The 19617-nt window shown below is 38.1% G+C and overlaps 1 protein-coding gene across 2 annotated transcripts in view; it reads right to left on the bottom strand.

The window, feature by feature from the left end:
* The window catches only part of LOC115210315, a 36111-nt gene extending 16732 nt beyond the window's left edge, over positions 1 to 19379 (bottom strand). Inside the window, exons 1-2 of one of the 2 annotated variants that reach the window (XM_036502660.1) lie at positions 19351 to 19379; positions 9078 to 9175 (exon numbers count right to left, since the gene is read on the bottom strand). In XM_036502660.1, coding sequence (XP_036358553.1) covers positions 9078 to 9141 — 64 coding nt within the window. In that variant the 5' untranslated portion in view covers positions 9142 to 9175; positions 19351 to 19379. Of the gene's footprint in view, positions 1 to 9077; positions 9918 to 19350 lie in introns of those variants that run through there. The other variant, XM_029778840.2, reaches the window with a different exon arrangement.
* Positions 19380 to 19617: the final 238 nt, after the last annotated feature.

Raw genomic sequence — 19617 nt, 5'->3', positions numbered from 1 at the left:
GAAAAAGAAAAAGAAGAAAAAAAAGAAATAAGCAACGAATGAAAAGAAGACGGGGAGAGCAGACCCTGTAGTCCAGTCTGAGCGATGATTCGACAGCGCCCAGCGGACAAAATGGCTAAGCCATTGCCAGGGACACCTGCTGCAAACGGGGCTCCTTCCTCGAATGGGATGTCTTTCTGACAAGATAGAGTAAAAAGAATAAGGCCAGAATGAAGGAGAGACATATAGAAGAACAAATAGACATTGAGGAGGTCACAGAATGTGTGACGAAAGAATTTTGACAAAATAATAACGAATTATAATAAAACTAATGCATTTCGTATTTCTTGAGGCTTCTCAATGCTCTCAACCCAGAGATTTTTTCCTACTGTCTGGCAAGCTTCTGTAATACCAGTGAATTCTTTATTCATTATATTCTACATATATTCTTTTCTACTCTAGGCACAAGGCCTGAAATTTGTGGGGAGAGGGCCAGTAAATTAGATCGTCTCCAATATGCAACTGGTACTTAATTTATCGACCCTGAAAAGATAAAAGGCAAAGTCGACCTCAGCGGAATTTGAACTCAGAACATAAAGACAGATGAAATACCGCTAAGCATTTCGCCCAGTGTGCTAACGTTTCTGCCAGCTCGCCACCTTGGATGTTTCATGAGTTTTGTGGAAAGCGCTGTTGGATGGAATGCCCTTCTTTAAATTTTTTTTTCCTTCGTTTTAAGTCAACTGTTTAAATTTCACTGGAGTTTTGTTACACCGTCCCTAGTTGACATAGGGTGATGAAACTATTGCCAGCAGAATATGTCCTACATATATTGAAGCGTGAATTTCATTTAAGCAGATGACAATGGAGTGCATGGCATTGACGAGAATCAAGAAAAACAAAAATGCCTCTGTTGCTCTCATGATTCAATGCAACAATGATGTTTGTCTTGCTTGGATATATGTTGTGCTTTTAGCAATGAAAGTTTATGAAGGGATTTTATCTCAGACAATCTTAGCAGAGTATATATATTTAATATGATACACGGGTGGTGACATATGTACCATACACACACTCACACGCGCGCGTGCAAACATACATACATACACAACGAAAGAGAAACTGACCGGCTGGTTCGTACATTACAAGTCCAATCTGCGAATGGAACAGTAAAAATATGCAAGACTTTTCTCAAGTTCCAAATGTGAATTTGTCTGTGTTAACTACATCCCAAAGATGGAATCTTGTATCTTCGTTGGAAACTGGCTCCCTCCTCAGTGGAAGATTTATAATAATTAAAAAATAGAAGAGACATACATACATACATACATACATACATACATACATACATACATACATACATGCATACATACATTGATAGCGAGTGCGTCAGGGAAGTGGGTTGTGGCCGCTGCTGTTTGCGATAGCCTCTCTCGGAGGCTATCTCGGAGGCGATTCATATGAGCAACGATGCTTTGTTTCATGTACATATCACCATGATGGTGGAAGTGTGCAGGCAAATGGTCGGATGGATTCTGAGAACTTTCAGAACAAGGGACTCGGAAATCATGCTGGTTGGTTCTATGAAAGACATTTGTCCATGGCTGTCTGGGCTACTTACTGATCACAATTATGGTCACGTCATTGTGCCAAATTAATAGCAGAACTTGAGGCAGTTCAGCGGTACAAAACTATATAGACTACCTTAATGAAACACTTGAGCTGCTGGGAAAGACAGGAAAAGCTACGACTCTCCTCTCTGAAGCGAAGACGGAAAATATATGCGATAATATACATATGGAAGATCGTAGAGGATAGGCACCAAAGTTTAGCCTCACGAGTTATACTTGCTCTCGAACACTGCGCTGTTCTAAGAGCGCCACCCATCCCGTTCAGTGTAAGGATGACGTACAGCAATAGCTTGGGATACAAAGGCTCACAGCCATTTAATATCTTGCCAAAAAACTCAGAGATTTACATGGTGTGTGGGTGGTCATTTTCAAGAAATACCTATTTCTTTACTACCCACTAGGGGCTAAACATAGAGATGACAAACAAGGACAGACAAACGGATTAAGTCGATTATATCGACCCCGGTGCGTAACTGGTACTTATTTAATCGACCCCGTAAGGATGAAAGGCAAAGTCGACCTCGGCGTAATTTGAACTCAGAACGTAACGGCAGACGAAATACTGCTAAGCATTTGATCTTTTGTTGGTCAAGATCCCAGATGGACCTACATCACAACAAGAAACTCAAAAAAGGGCAGCAATAACAAACTTCCTCCTTCGCCGAATGCCAACCCCATGAGAATGGTCATTGAGAAGGTGATGATACAGGTGGTGATCCAGTATGGCCACAGTCACTGGATTGAAAAGCACAAAAGAAGATAGATAGAGAGAGGGGGGAGAGATGTTATTAATTAGCTGCGGGATCCGATAGAGTCAAGGAATTTTAATAATAAGGACAGCAAGGTAGGGAAGAGCTTATCTGTGTGTTAACATAGAGAGAGAAAGAGAGAGAGAGAGAGAGAGAGGGGGAGATAGAGAGAGGGAGAGAAAGAGAGAGAGAGAGAGAGAGAGAGAGGGGGGAGTTAGAGAGATAGAGAGAGAGCGAGAGAGAGAAATAAAGAATATCTGGAACGCAGGAGAGTTGCTGTGAAGACAGCTTCAGAAAGTACTATACGCGGAAACAAGTGGCCAGCAACTACTACAGAAAATCGAACTCTGTATCTCTCTCTCTCTCTCTCTCTCTCTCTCTCTCTCTCTCTCCTCTCTCTCTTCTCTCTCTTCTCTCTCTCTCTCTCTTCTCTCTCTCTCTTCTCTCTCTCTCTCTCACTCTCTCTCTATATATATATATGTATATATGTAGGTCCGGGTTGAGTCGGGGGTTAACCACAGTAAATAAGGTACTCAATACATAGCAGAGTAAATTAATTTATTTATAGAAGGAGCTTCTACAGGACTAGAACTTCCTGATGATTTCTTTTGAATGAAACAGTTCTAGTCCTGTAGAAGCTCCTTCTATAAAATAAATATATATGTATATATATATATATATATAATCGTACTGACTTTCATGGGAAACATGTATTTTTGTGGTTGAAACCTTTTGGATTAACTGGTGCTAGAGTGAGCCATATAGTGACCACTCTCTTATATTTATTTTGTAAAAATATTATAATATATTATAAAATATTATAATAATCCAGGTTTCTCGGAGCACTAGGCCACTTGGTGTAGAATAGATATACTATTAAATTAGTATCTAATTCTCTCACCCTTATAATTAATTATAATTATGCTGCATTTATTTCTAAATGCTGTATTTGTTTTCCGTGAAAATTTGGCGCGCTGTTAGTTGGGGCATTTGAATTATAACGTCGGATGTAATCAATTGAACCACACGCGTATTTATCGTTATGGTAAAATCTGGCGTGTGATTGAGTGGATTTCATCCAGATAGTTTTGGCTGAGGAGCTACAAGTGAATTTTTTTGTAAGTAAATTACATTTAATTCATTAATAGCGAAACAATTGTCCCAAAATAATCTGTATTTTTGTTATTTTTTATTTGCCCTGTCCGTGTGAGCTAACAATCGTACTGACTTTCATGGGAAACATGTATTTTGTGGTTGAAACCTTTTGGATTAACTGGTGCTAGAGTGAGCCATATAGTGACCACTCTCTTATATTTATTTTGTATAAATATATAATATATTATAAAATATTATAATAATCCAGGTTTCTCAGAGCACTAGGCCACTGGTGTAGAATAGATATACTATAAATTAGTATCTAATTCTCTCACCTTATTAATTAATTATATATATATATATATATATAATATATATATATATATATATATATATATATATATATATATATATATATATATATATATATATATATATATATATATATATATATATACATATATATTTATTTTATAGAAGGAGCTTCTACAGGACTAGAACTGTTTCATTCAAAAGAAATCATCGGGAAGTTCTAGTCCTGTAGAAGCTCCTTCTATAAAATAAATTAATTTACTCTGCTATGTATTGAGTACCTTATTTACTGTGGTTAACCCCGACTCATTCACCATGATAGATCATTAGCCACTACACATTCTTTATTTTCTCTCCTTGTTTCTTTCTGTGTTCCTTTCTGAGGAAGAGCGATGGCTCGAAACGTTAAAGACATTTTCACTTCCCGATCGTTAAACTAATACATCTGTTTGTTGTCTACACCACCAGTCTTTGTCTTTTGTTGTTGTTTTTTTTGTGAATTCTACCCCTATACACACACACACACACACACACACACACACACATCACGGTATCAATCGAATGCTGTTTTAGTGATCACACAATGCGCTTCGCATTGTTTTCGCATCTGGATGGTGCCGTTACCGCCGTAGGAAAATCGCTGACCAATACCAGCATCTCTGGAGTGTTTGATTATACACACACACTCACAAACACACTCACAAACATACACACACACACACACACTCACAAACACACTCACAAACATACACACACACACACACACTCACAAACACACTCACAAACATACACACACACACACTCACAAACACACACACACTCACAAACACACACACACATGCATGCATTTGAACAATAAAAGATAAATGATATCATTGACATTTCAAAAATTAATTTTTTGCTGCCATTTCAATGCATTACACGTATTATCACAATTAAATAATTAATTAACAATATAATTATATACGGCGGGGGAATACCTTGTAGATTCATTAAACAATCTAGGCAAGATAATCCAACAATATTTTTCTCGTTTTGTTTTCATTCACAAGAATCACTTCATTTATTCTGCGTGAACTTCTCACCTGCGTCGTTTAAAAGCTTTTGTAAACACTTCTCTCATTTACACACATCACAATGCTTCCGCAAACTACAACAGCTTTATACACACACACACACACACACACACACACACCACACACACACACACACACACACACACACACACGCTGTGTATATATTAATAGAATGAAAGGCTACCCAGGCAAGCAACAGGTATTGAGTCAGATTTATATTAATACAACGAATGTTCATAATAGTTGCGATGTGCACAGTTAGACCCCAGGAAGATGAACTTACAATTTTAAAATTTGAGAATCCTTCAGTTTTACCTATGTGACGACTTGGTTCTACCTACCAAACCATGTCATTTCAAAACTATGGACTTGAGGCAGTTCAGCGGTGCTAAACTATGAAGGCTGTCTCAATGAAACACTTGAGCTGCTGGGAAAGACAGGAAAAGCTACGACTCTCCTCCCTGAAGCAAAGACGGAAAATATAAAGCCAGGAACTTTTCAGTCCCAGCCCCTCGTATATATGTTATGTATGTGTTTATGTGAGTGAGTATGGAAGCACTCCGTCGGTTACGACGACGAGGGTTCCGGTTGATCCGAATCAACGGAACAGCCTGCTCGTGAAATTAACGTGTAAGTGGCTGAGCACTCCACAGACATGTGTACCCTTAACGTAGGTCTCGGAGATATTCAGCGTGACACAGAGAGTGACAAGGCCGGCCCTTTGAAATACAGGTACAACAGAAACAGGAAGTAAGAGTGAGAGAAAGTTGTGGTGAAAGAGTACAGCAGGGGTCACCACCATCCCCTGCCGGAGCCTCGTGGAGCTTTAGGTGTCTTCGCTCAATAAACACTCACAACGCCCGGTCTGGGAATCGAAACTGCGATCCTATGACCGCGAGTCCGCTGCCCTAACCACTGGGCCATTGCGCCTCCACTATGTGATTGAGTATACGTGTGTGAAAGTGATCCTCAAATCGGAGACGAACGCAAATGTATCTACACTGACGGATCTTGAATAAGAATTACTTTATATAATATTTGACAGAGGAAAATAAAATGAATGAAAATTGAACGGAGAACAAAAGGATAATTAGAGATGGAATATGGCGGACGCTGGCTATTTACACACAAACACGCTTCAGGTTTAGTACAACACTATTTCTATATTTCTGGGGAAACCGGAACTGTGTTAAGAAAGATCTCCATTGATAACTTTTTAAAAACGTGGATTGCTTGACGGATGAGCGTATTTCCGGTTACACGAACGAATGTCGGCCACACACTAACTCTCAAATTACGTATTTAATTACGTTTCTTCTTGTTTTATATTTTTATCTTTAGTATTTTTCCGGTAAAAGTAAATTAGTCTGACAGGTGAAATAAAAGTGAAATATGCATCAGAGATGCTTCACCTGACGCAAGAAACTGTAAGAGCTATTCGGAGCTTTTGCAAGCTCTTCTAAATCCATTGCAAAACTAGAAACCCTTCCGTATCATCAGCAAGTATCTCAAGGTCACAAGTATTTCGCCCCTTAACCTGTACACTACGCCTGCGTAGGGCAGCCAGATCTAAGCTAGTTTTCACCCACGGAAGGGTTCCACGTTCAGTCTTTTATCAACCAAAGCCATCTTAGGCTAGTTTCAGCTGCTGTGTCTATTTCCTTACTGGCTTTCTTCAGTTGTCTGGATTCCTGACCTATCTTCTACAGGAAATAGCTCATTGATCCAAATGAAAAGCCGCGACCTCTTCAGTGGGGAATGAGGCAGCATGCCAGCTTTTGACAAGGAGCTAATCGACTAAGTCTTGATATTTGGAGGAGAATATCACGCCTGTCCTTCCAGGACACTGTGAGTTCAGCCACGGACATTGCTTTTGTATTGCAAGAATACGTCTGGTCGGAGTGACGTTACCACTGTCTCCTCTCTTTCCGCAATATAATTGGTCAGATTATAGATTGGTCAACCTGAGACGTCTTACAGAATCTCAACACCTCATTCCAGCAATTCTTCAAATGTGACATTGCAATGCAATTTTTGCAGTCCAGGGATATTTTATGTTCCTTGCTACTGTATTTTCCCTTTAGCTTTACCTGAAAGATTCTATAAACTCCAGTCATTTTAATCCTAACCGCCATTTAGTGTTCATCGTACATCACTTAAGGACTTTACAGAACGATGCTCATGGGCGAAAAATGTTTTGCTCAACAGATCTTTCGCTGATCATCACGTCTACTCTTCGAAGAATGTATCTGTTCTATGAGTTTCACTTTGGACTGAATTGTCACCCCACCTTCACTCTATCTGGAAAATCAACAACTAATATACGTCGTCATACACGTTTACTCCAATCTCTAAGTACTCAGCTATCACGATCTCTTTCAGTGTTTTAAGTTTTTCAGAGCTCATTTCACTGCTTGTACTCATATATGAGTTCACAACAATAATAGCGCGAGTCTTAAGTGGGAGTTCCTCTCCCAATTATTTGCTATCTAAAACAGACCAGAGAACAACAGTAATCTACTCTGAAAATTATTCAAAAGTAACAAGAGCTAGCCGAACAGTTGTTTGTGATTGAAGGAGTTCAAGGAGCTGTAAAGGCAGCAGTGAACTTGTATGAAAAGAAAGAAATACTTTGAGCCAAAGTAACAAGTTTTCGTTGACGAAATCTAAGAGAGAAAGGTTTGTTTAGGGAGAATAGATTCTGTGTAAAAGCAAGTTGAGAAACGTTGGAAAACAGAATACATAACTTATAAAAATGATGTGCAGGAACGTCGCCAAGCCCCTGCAACTCCTGCGGTTGTAGGGGGCCTCCGCGGTTCAGGGGTCCCATATTAAGATCAAAGTACGTAGATGAGTCATCTATTTACTTTGGTTAAAATGTTAAACAAGAATTCAACTTTGTTAACTGAAAATTTCAAGAAATAAAATGGTGATACATAGTACCTGCAAAAGTTCTTCGAAAAATAATTAAATTGTACCACGAAAGTGTACCAGACTTTGTGGATTGTCTATGATACCCATTGAACACGAACTTAGCTCTCAGCTTCATTATTCTGAACTGATCGATGATTTCACAAAGCGAAAAGAGCGCCGTGTTTGTCTTTGAAAGTTGCTTGAATTACAAAAATGTTTTCTTATTCATGTCTGGAAGTTTTACTTATTGAAATTTGTAATAGACCTAAATAAATTTAACTTGATGCACTTTTAAAGATGTTCTTTAGGATAACGTGAAATATTGAACTTCGGACAGAATAAAGTAAAATATATTTATGAATAAAAGGTGCTTAGATTATGAATTTTGATTGAAGGGGTAGGGTCCTCGAAACAAAAAGTTGCAGGGGGCCTCTAAAAGTTAAACGGTGGAACTGACGATGTGTTAAAAGATATCATGTTAGAGTTTTGAGTTTCTCACAGGAATAAAAATGTAGCCTTTATGCTTGAAGTAGATCGTGTGTAGGGTCAAGATGTATGGTGTACAGGGCGAATAAACCCTAACTTCGAAGTCGCTGTCGACCCTTTTCTTTGGTACACACACGCGCGCGCTTATGTATGTATGTAGGGAGAGTTTACGAAAAAAACAAAAGATGAAGACTGGTGGTGTACAAAACAAACAGATGTATTAGTATAACGCTCAGGAATAGAAAAAGTCTTTTACGTTTCGAGCCTACGCTCTTCTACAGAAAGGGACACAGAAAAAACAGGGAGAGAAACAAGGAGAGAAAAAAAGGAGAGACAAAAAAGGAGAGAAAAGTATGTATGTATGTATGAATGTATGACGAGTTTTAATCAGATTCAGTCTACCAAATTCCATTCACAGAATATTGGTCAGTTCGATATTATGATGTCAGACCGTGCCATAAAATCGAACTTGGAATTATGAGGGTTTTTTTTACCACGCAGCTAAACGGATAAAAATTAACAACTATCTAAAGTTGAAGTATTTAGACATGGAAGAAAGTAAACCTAACCCTCTGCCATCACAATATTAACCACTTGATATAGCTTTCTACGTAATAGTTGTGAGTTCAAATCAGGCCTCCGCCAGCATTGCTTTTTGCTATCTTGAATACGATATATTTACAACATAGATATTTAAGAAATAGGAAACCTTTTAATATAGTTTCCGAGCCCCCACATCTCTCTCCCTTTCTCTCTCACAAAGCTTCGGGCTTATCCGCGTCTTCGTGGAGATTAACCAAATAATTCAACAAGATTAAAATAAAACTTCCACTTACTTTTATTACACTGGGTAGAACTGAGAATGGTTAGTGAGACCAAGGTAAATAGTAAACGCATCATGTTGTTGTTCTTCTTCTCCTTTTTTCTTCTTTTTCTTCAATAATAGTAATCGTAAGAAGTATTTGGTTCTAGTTGACTGTTAATTATTGATGATGATGATGATGACGATAGCGATGACAATGATGGTGATGATGACGATGATGATGATGGCTCTAGTGGAAGCTGTTTAAAATCTTTTTTTGTTGTTAGCCGTGTTTGTTGTTGTTGCAATTGTTATCGATATTATTGGGTATTATCGTTGTTGCTTTAAATTCATTATCACTCAATATTAGATTCACACTATTGTTACAACTTGTCGATATTGTTGTTGTTGTTGTTGTGATGGCGGCGGCGGCGGAGGAGGTGGTATCAGTGTCCCTGCTTCTGATGATTTTTTTATATTGTTGTTTTAGGTGTTGTAGTTATTCATGGTGTTCTTGGTATTGTTGATGAAGTGGTGGTGGTGGTCGTGGTGGTGGTGGTAGTGGTCGTCGTCGTTGTAATGGTTCGTGGTGTTGCTAATGGTGGTGGTGGTGGTTGCGGTGGTGGTGGTGGTGGTTGCGGTGGTGGTGGTGGTTGCGGTTGCGGTGGTGGTGGTGGTGTTAGAAGGGAAGACAGACTAAACCATAGAACTGTTCCTGTTTTGGGCCTTACTTGCTGTTGCTGTTGTTGTCGTCAATGAAGGTGGTGGTGGTGGTGGTGGTGGTGGTGGTGGTGGTGACAGTTCGAGATGTGCCACAGCAACATAAAATGCGATGTAGTGACGTTACTCACTCAACTACTTTCTCCTTTTATAACTTTATACCATCTCCAACATTAATCACTCGACAGCCTCTTTTTCATTTTCTTGCCTCCCACAATCGATACCACACCCACAATGACCACCACCACCACCCACAATCCCCTCCACGCACTTGTTCTTTAATAGCCACAACCCCTAACCCTTACCCGACCACCTACGCTTCCTTCGTTTTGTGTCAAACAACGCCATCATTCCTTATCACAAACCGTCTTCGAAATTATAAGTCTTGCGCAGTTTTCTTGTCCACCATCAACACTCCCCGCCGTCCCGCCGCCCGCCCGCTCTCATCACTCAATGCCAATGAAGCGTTTTAACGTTCGCAGAGCAAATATTGTTGTTATTTCCTGACAAACTCTTAAAAACCAAAGATATATTTGCAACCAATTAAGTATTTAGTCCGTGTGTGCATGTTGGGGATGGCCAGCGGGCCGAAACCAGTAATTACATATATATATGTGTGTGTGTATGTATGTATGTATGTATGTATGTATGTATGTGTATATATATGCATATATATATATATATATATATATATATATAATATATATATATATATATATATATATATATATATCGCCATGATAGATCGTTAGCCACTACACACATTCTTTTCTCTTCTTGTTTCTCTCCTTGTTTTTCTGTGTCCCTTTCTGAAGAAGAGCGTATGCTCGAAACGTAAAAGACTTTCTCTATTCCTGAGCGTTATACTAATACATCTGTTTGTTTTGTACACCACCTGTCTTCGTCTTTTGTTTTTTCGTAAACTCTCCCTAAATATATATATATATACCACACACACATACACACGCACACACACACACAAACACACATACACACACACACACACACACACATACACACACACACACACACATTCGACAAGGTATAAATAATGGTCATTCGATATTTTTCCTTTATTGAAGTAAATTTCCCTTACAGCTGTTTCCAGTAGTCCTTATACGTTCGTTATGGTTAGGTTTCTCAATTGGTCATTAATAATAATGATTTCAAATTTTGGCACAAGGTCAGCAAGATCGGGGGAGGGATAAGTCGATCCAAAATGACAAACCAACCATGCTCTGGGATATGCCAATACACACACATAGAGAAATCAAGGTTAATAGACCTGATATAATTATCAGAGATCACAAGGGAAAAAAATGCCTTCTAATCGATCTATCAATTCCAACAAATGACAATGTATCTCTAAAAGGAACGCAGAAACTTTCAAAATACAAAGATCTGGAAACAGAGGTAATTCGAATGGGGAGCCTAAACACAGGAACGGTTCCTATGATAACAGGCGCTTTAGGTATGTTAAAAATGTTCAGACAAATACATAACCAAAACATCAGGACTTTCGAATGTATATAACATACAGAACATAGCACTGCACCCATCCTAAGTAAAACACTTTCAATGCTGTGAAATTAAGAGTACCTCAACGAACTACAGCACATGCCCAAGGCACACAGAGCTGCGCTCGGTAGTGCAGAGAAAACACTTCCAGAAGAACAGAAAGGATTCGGGTAACAAATTAGGGCAACAAAAGGTCACTTATTGATAAAATGATAATTATAAATTGTAGACGCAGGTTGACGGGACTGAATGTAGCATGGCTCGGTTACAAAAAAGCATATGGTATGGTATCACACAGTTGGATAAGTAAAACAATGAACATGTCTGGGGTAGCAAATAACATGGAGAAAATGCTTAATTAAAGCGTGAAACGTTGGAATTGATTGGAGGAAAACAAAAACTCAGAAAGGTGAACATCAAACGTGGAATATTCCAAGGTGACAGCTTATCTTCGTTACTATTCGTATTGGTTATGACACCGCTCACTATGATACTACGAAAAGTTAAAAATGCTTACGATTTGGGAAAAGGAAATGGTCAGATAAATCATCGCCTTTTCATGAATGATATAAAGGTTTATGCGAAAAATGAGAAACAGCTTGAAAGTTTTCTATATACTATCCGCATTTTCTCAAACGACGAAGGTATGGAATTTGGGATAGAAAAGTGTGCTATATTGAAAATGAAACTCGAAAGAAACCAAGGAATTAAAATGTCAAATGGACAAATAATGAGAGCGGTTGAGAAAGGGCAGTGGTATAAGTACTTGGGAATACTGGAAGCAGAGGAGATAAGAAATGAAGAAATGAAACAAATTACCAATAGAGAGTACACAAGGAGAGTAAGAAAATTATTGCAGTCAAAGCTGAATTCCAAAAAGCAATAAATTCAAGAGCAGTACCCTTAATCAGACAGGGAGTTGGAATTATAGACTGGACTAGAAATGATATAAAGAAACTTGACAGAAAAAGCTAGGAAGTTGTTGACGATGTATGGAGCCTACTATCAGAAAGTTGATATCAAACGGATGTACTTGAGGAGAGAATATGTACGGATGGAAAGAGAAAGTCTAGTAGAGTATTTACAAGACAGCACAGAAAATCTACAAAAGACAGTTTAGAGAGAACAGGTGATGAAGCACATAATAGGAGAAAAGGACAAGAACGAAATACAAAGAGAGCACGTCAAAGAGATCGAAGAGGAACCTCTACATGGCCAATTTTGGAGAGCCGCTGAAGATGTATGTGGAACTTGGTTAAAAAGGGTGCAACTTGGTTTAAAAATTGGCTTGGTTAAAAATGGGGCAATTAAAAAAAAAAGAAACAGAGAACCTAATTGTAGCAGCCTAAGATGAAGTAATAAAAACAAACAACTTGAGAAAAGATATATATGGAGAGAATGTCAGAAAAATGTAGAACCTGTGGAACTTGGAACGAGACTGGCACACATTATGGAAGAATGCCCCAAGTTGGCACAGGAAGAATATAAGAAATGGAAGTACGACCAGTTTGTAATGGTTTTACACCGGAAACTACTAGAAATGGGGATTTGAAGCTAGAAACACCTGGTACAATCATAGAGTCGAAAGAGAACTGGAGTCGGAGAAATGTAAGATTTTGTGGGACTTTCCTAGTCAAACATACCTGAAGTTAGAAAAGAATAGACCAGACAAAGAATTATTGAGAAGGAAGGCGAAGTTGCTTACTTGTCGACCTATCATGCCCGTTTGATTCCAGGATCGTAAAGGAAGAGGGGAAAAACATAAAGGTACAATCCCTTAAAATTTGAAATAGGAAGAATTTGGAGCATGAGAACAGTATAGTACTTTCAGAAAACAGCACTGCTTGGAACCGCTCGAATATTCCGGAAGGTGCTTGAAAAATAAGAGGTGTTACCTTAGTTCACTGGTAGTGAACAGCTGATACTGTAATACATCTCCAGCGTTAGAAGCTGTGCAAAGGCAATAATAATAATATAATAATAATATAATAATAATAATAATAATAATAATAATAATAATAATAATAATAATAATAATAGTAATAATAATAATATGACTGTCCCAATCGATATAAATGTATCTGTCAAGACCTACCAAAAACTGAGCAAGTATAAAGATCTTGAAATAGAAATTAGCAAAATGTGGAACCTAAAGACTAAAACAATACTTGTTGTCATAGGTGCCCTAGGAATGATAGCAAAAGGGGCTGATTGCTACCTAGCTCAGATACCAGGAAACCACAAAATGGCAGATATTCAAAAGATAGTGCTCATGGGAACTGCCCATATCCTACGTAAAATACTTTCTATGTAATCTCAAATTTTAAAACAAACATAATTTTCTTATGGTTTCTCATACATTCTCTAAAACAATACTATGTATAAAACCAAATATATGACACCCTACGCATAACACCAACATGAACTTCCAACTTGTTATCTCTTGAGGTCTCTGGGTGAGACTTGGAGCCAACTTGTACAAAAGCAAAGCAAAAATCAAACATAAAATAATAATAATAATAATAATAATAATAATAATAATAATAATAATAATAATAATAATAATAATAATAATAATAATAAAATGCCCTGATGCAGTACCAGGCAGTGGCTCTCATGGCTTCTGATCTTAACTGATTGGAAGTGTTATCATGTACATTGTTTTGTCTTGGTATAAAAGATGGGCTACAGCAAATATTCTGCTCAATACCACAGATTTGCGTGTCAGTTGTTTGACCTTAACCAGTTGAGCATGTCCCTTAGTGGCTGACGATATGTGCATCTCTGATCACGAGCAGAAGTAGTGGGGGAGCATCATAGCCATGTGTTGAGAGGGATTCTTTGGGGTTTGAATAGTTCACCTCTGGAAACATGGGTGGTTCTTTCAACATCCTTAAACAACCCTTATTCAGGGACCGTTTGAGCGGGATGGGCTACTCAACCTGAAGAAAATTCTAACTGGGCCCCACCTGCAAGGTCATGTGCTGTTTATCTTGATATGAGATCACCATGTCGCGCACATATGGTTGTGATGCATGTGCCTAGTGTACCTTTATCAGACGGGTAGTCATGATGGGTATACTGGGCTTCGTATATTTTACCCCAGTGTCACTTTGATGGCATGAACTGCTCTCTCACTCAATAATAATAATAATAATAATAAACCAACTCAATCGCACTACCCGAAAGAGAAAGACAATGACAACGCATGGTGCCCTCCACCCTAAGGCAAACGTATACAGGCTCTGCATGAACAGGGGGAAAGGTGGACGTACGCTAATTAGCTTACTGGCAGAAACACGTCAGAATATTTGATAAACAGTAAACAAGACCTGCTACAACCTGTTGCTAATGCATTTATGATAATTTTTCTAATGAAAATAAGCAAAACAAAGGATTCTTGGGTTTTTTTTATCTACTTTGAACAGTTTTTCACTTAGGGATCTTCAGGGAACAATAGGACAGCTAACTCTCGTAGATTGCTTAGTGCAAGTGCCGAGAACAACAGAAAGGGACTCATAGCAAAATCTCGATCAGAGTTTCGAATCCAGGAAGCGATTTGCTTCATTGTCTTTACGTTTGAATTCAATAAGTCAGGTTCGATTCCTAGGCCAGTATTTCTTACATGTGTGTGTGTGTGTGTGTGTGTGTGTGTGTGTGTGTGTGGTGTGTGTGTGTGTGTGTGTACGTGTGTGTATATATGTCATTATTCAGTTTTATTTCAAGATTTTTTGCCAATAGAGAAAGATCCAGTTTCTAACCTAGATCCAAGGTTCCTTCATTGGAACTTCAACATCAACAGGATGTTTTTATTTGTATGTACGTACGTACGTATGTATGTATGTATGTATGTATGTATGTATGTATGTATGTATGTATGTATGTATGTATGTATGTATGTATGAATGCATGTATGTATGTATGTATGTATGTATGTATGCATACATGTATGTATGCGCAGTATTTGGAATCCGTGCATGAGCAGATTTGTATGTTTTGTTTTATGCGCGCGCATGTATCAAGTAATAAGGGACCATCATTCGCTTCTATTATCATGCCTTTGTATTCACGCGCCAGACACAATAACACTGTGTCAACATTAACAAGAAATTCTCAACTTGTTCTCCTTAATATTCATTGTGTCTAAACTAACAGTCTCATACAAATCGCTCCTGTAATAGCACTTTAACAGCTTCACACCATTAATAAAGCTTTCTGTATATCGATAGGTTTTAGAAGGTTCCTGGAACTGATAAGATTTATTAAAAGGGGTTTAACCTGAAATACATAAATGAACACCTATTTTCCATTTACATATATATATATATATATATATAAAGTACCTATTGATGGAATGTTCATGAAAAATGTAAGCTTCCCCTGCTATGGAGCAATGAAAAGCTATTAGAATAGAAAGGTGTTAAATCACTCATACATTAGACATGAACGTTCTGTTCTTATTGATTTATAAAGCAAACATGTGAAGGAAAAAAATGGAACCCGAATGACTGACAAATGGCGGCTGTTTGAACGACATTTTGAAAAATAATTAAACATGAAACATTAATAATAAATATCTAAAGAAGATGAATCAATTATCACATGAGACTAGATTCATGAATATGTAGTTTCGTGATAGGCATACGACCGTGTGTGTGTGTGGTGTGTGTGTGTGTGTGTGTGTGTGTGTGTATTGTACGAAGTGTGCAGACTCTTACTGCTATTTTCGCCCACAACACTTCACTTCATATCATTCCCACACATATACACACCCAACAAACATCCCACATTCTTACACACACCTACACACACACACATACATAAATACATACACACTCATACATACACACATACATACATATATACATGCATACACACACATACATACATACCTACATACGTACGTACATACATACATGCATGCATACGTACATACATACATATGTACTTACATACGTACATACATACATACATACAGATACATATATACACACACACATACATACATACATGCATACATACATGCATGCATACGTACGTACATACATAAGTACGTACATGCATATACAAACATACATGTACAAACATACATACATACATACAGACAGACATACATGCATACATGTATACATACATACACGCACATACATACATACATGCATACATACGTACATACGTACATACATACGTACATACATACATACATACATACATACATACATACATACATACATACATACATACATACATACATACATCTATCCATACGTACAAACATATCGGCCAGTAGTTCATGTATCCGAAAAAGAGACACACTCTACATCATTAGGCGAGTCATAAGACTCCAATGGTCATTTCAGTCCGACCACTCGCCTATACAGCTAAACACTTTTGTAGGTGCGAAACCAATGGTCACTTTCTGACCAACCACAACAAACAACCTCATATATGAAAGATCTTTACTCTCTTCATCTCCCGATCATAAATAGCAGGACTGTAAGACTTTACGGCGTACGTAGCTCAAGGTGAAAGTGGATGTCTATGTCCCTGCCTGTGTGTATGCTTGTTGTGTGTGTGTCTATACACACTCCCCCATGTTAACAAGGGTAGTACTCCTCCCCCTCTTAATGCAATCTAATCCCGTCTCACCCTTTCTATATTTTTCCCCGTTTACTTTCTCTTGTATACTTTCTTTTCTACGGTTTACTCTCTTTACTCTTTTATTTGTTTCAGTCATTTGACTGTGGCCATGCTGAAGCACCGCTTTAGTCGAGCAAATCGATCCCCAGGACTTATTCTTTGTAAGCCTAGTACTTAGTATATCAGTCTCTTTTGCCGAACCGCTAAGTTACGGGGATGTAAACACACCAGCATCAGTTGTCAAGCGATGTTGGTGGGGGGGACAAACACAGACACACAAACACATACACACTCATACAAATATATACATATATACGACGGGCTTCTTTCGGTTTCCGTCTGCCAAATCCACTCTCAAGGCTTTGGTCGGCCCGAGGCTATAGTAGAAGACACTTTCCCAAGGTGCCACGCAGTGGGACTGAACCCGGAACCATGTGGTTCGTAAGCAAGCTACTTACCACACAGCCACTCCTACACCTATATACGTTTATACGTTTATATTTACAATTATTTACAATTATTTGCTATGAAAAAAAAACCAGCATGATTCCCTGGACTCAATATTTCAGCGAGACACCTCTTTATGTACATATGTACCTGATCCAACTCAGACTGCGAAACTGATGCAGCACATCCGACCCATAGAGCACAATTGCAGGATGGATCGAATCGATCATCGTACTGGATAAAGACTAATACCAAATCCATCTTTTGTTTCCTTAATCGATAATTATCTCAACACTACGTAATTCCTGAAGTAGATCCAACGGAAATATACCCCAACTCTCAACTCTGGATGACACCAGGTAGCCGAAAACTGTGCCAGTGCTTTACTCAACACACCAACACAATAATTCACATGTACCAATTAGTCCAAAAATTTCATACATACACACACACACACACACATATATATATATATATTATATATATATATATATATATATATATATATATATATATAGAGAGAGAGAGAGAGAGAGAGAGGAGGGGGGGGAGAGAGAATATGAGGGGTCTAGTTCATTGGTAATCTAGACGAATATGTACGCTGAGTAAGTGCTACTATTGGTCATCCGTTAGGTTCCAAGTTCACGGCTGGAGCTTGGCTAGGGATCCGTAGTAGGCTTCTGATTTTGCAGGTATATATCATATTAGAGGAAAAGGACAACAAAAACCAAGGCAAGACGAGTATTTCAAGTCATTTATAATAATTTAGGGTAAGGTGAATTTGAGGTCTTACAGCTGTTTGTGGGATATCCCAAGTGATAGGCTAGCATGGCCGTACATTGGGTATTCAGTCATCAGAGACACGTTGAGTATGTATGAAAGACAAGGAGATTCGCAGTTTATAAAGGAATAAAATAGTAGATAGAAGAACACAGATAGGAGAATAAAAAGTTTAGCTGTGAACTTTATCGCCTGTCTGTATTCTTCTATCTACTGTTTTATTCTTTATTCTTCTGTTTTATTTCTTATAAACTGCGAATCTCCTTGTCTGGAACTTTCATACATACTCAACGTGTCTCTGAGGACGGAATATGCAGTGTACAGACATGCTAGCCTACCACTTGGGATATCCCAGAAACAGCTGTAAGGCCTCAAATTCACCCTACCCTAAATTATTATAAATGACTTGAAATACTCGTCTTGCCTTGGTTTTTGTTGTCCTTTTCATCATATATATATATATATATAATATATATTATATATATTATATATAGGGAGAGTTTACGAAAAAAACAAAAGACGAAGACAGGTGGTGTGTACAAAACAAACAGATGTATTAGTATAACGCTCGGGAATAGAAAAAGTCTTTTACGTTTTGAGCCTACGCTCTTCTACAGAAAGGGACACAGAACAAACAGGAGAGAAACAAGGAGAGAAAAAATGTGTGTAGTGGCTAACGATCTATCATGGCGACTAGTGCCGGACAGAAGGGTCTTCTCTCTCTCTCTCTCTCTCTCTATATATATATATATATATAATATATATATATATATATTATACACATATATATTTCGTGTCATGCTTAGAAGCGACGCACGTCACCAGAATTTCCGACTCGAGTCGAAAAGAACCAACCACTCCAAATCCTAATTACAGTGTGCTGTTTGTGTGTCCCCATCATACATATGAAGGGCGAATCCCATCAATTTGTTTATATTTTGTCTTGAATGAGGAAGGTTTCTCCGTAAGACTTGGAATTCCCTTTTAATCCATTGCACCATTATCTGAAACACGCATATCAAATATATTCAATATATCATTACTTGGTTTCCCTTCTCCTTCATTGAGTGTGTGTGTGAGTGTGTGGTGTGTGTGTGTGTGTGTGGGTTGTGTGTGGTGTGTGTGTGTGTGTATGTGTGTGTGTGTGTGTGTGTGTGTGTGTGTGAACCTATGTAGTAGATATACAATTTTGTCAAACTTACTTTTCTCTGCAGATTGAAAAAAAATTACATTTCATAAAATCTAGAAACAGAATTCGATTTTTTTCCATGAACGCCTGTTTTCAAACTGATGACCGTTCTTGCAGAGAGAGGCATTGCTAATAACGCGGAGCAATTGTGTCGAAAATATCAGGAAACATTTCGCTCGGTATTTATGAACTTTCTCTTTCAATAGTTACCTTCGGTAACTTTATCCCTTAAGTATCCCCATCAAAAAAGGTCCAGAGGTGTAAATGTGGAGGCTATTCT

This window comes from Octopus sinensis, linkage group LG4 (assembly GCF_006345805.1).
Source record: "Octopus sinensis linkage group LG4, ASM634580v1, whole genome shotgun sequence".
Lineage (NCBI taxonomy): Eukaryota > Metazoa > Mollusca > Cephalopoda > Octopoda > Octopodidae > Octopus > Octopus sinensis.
Note: the sequence above shows the minus strand (reverse complement) of the source record. Positions and strands in the feature narration are given on the sequence as shown.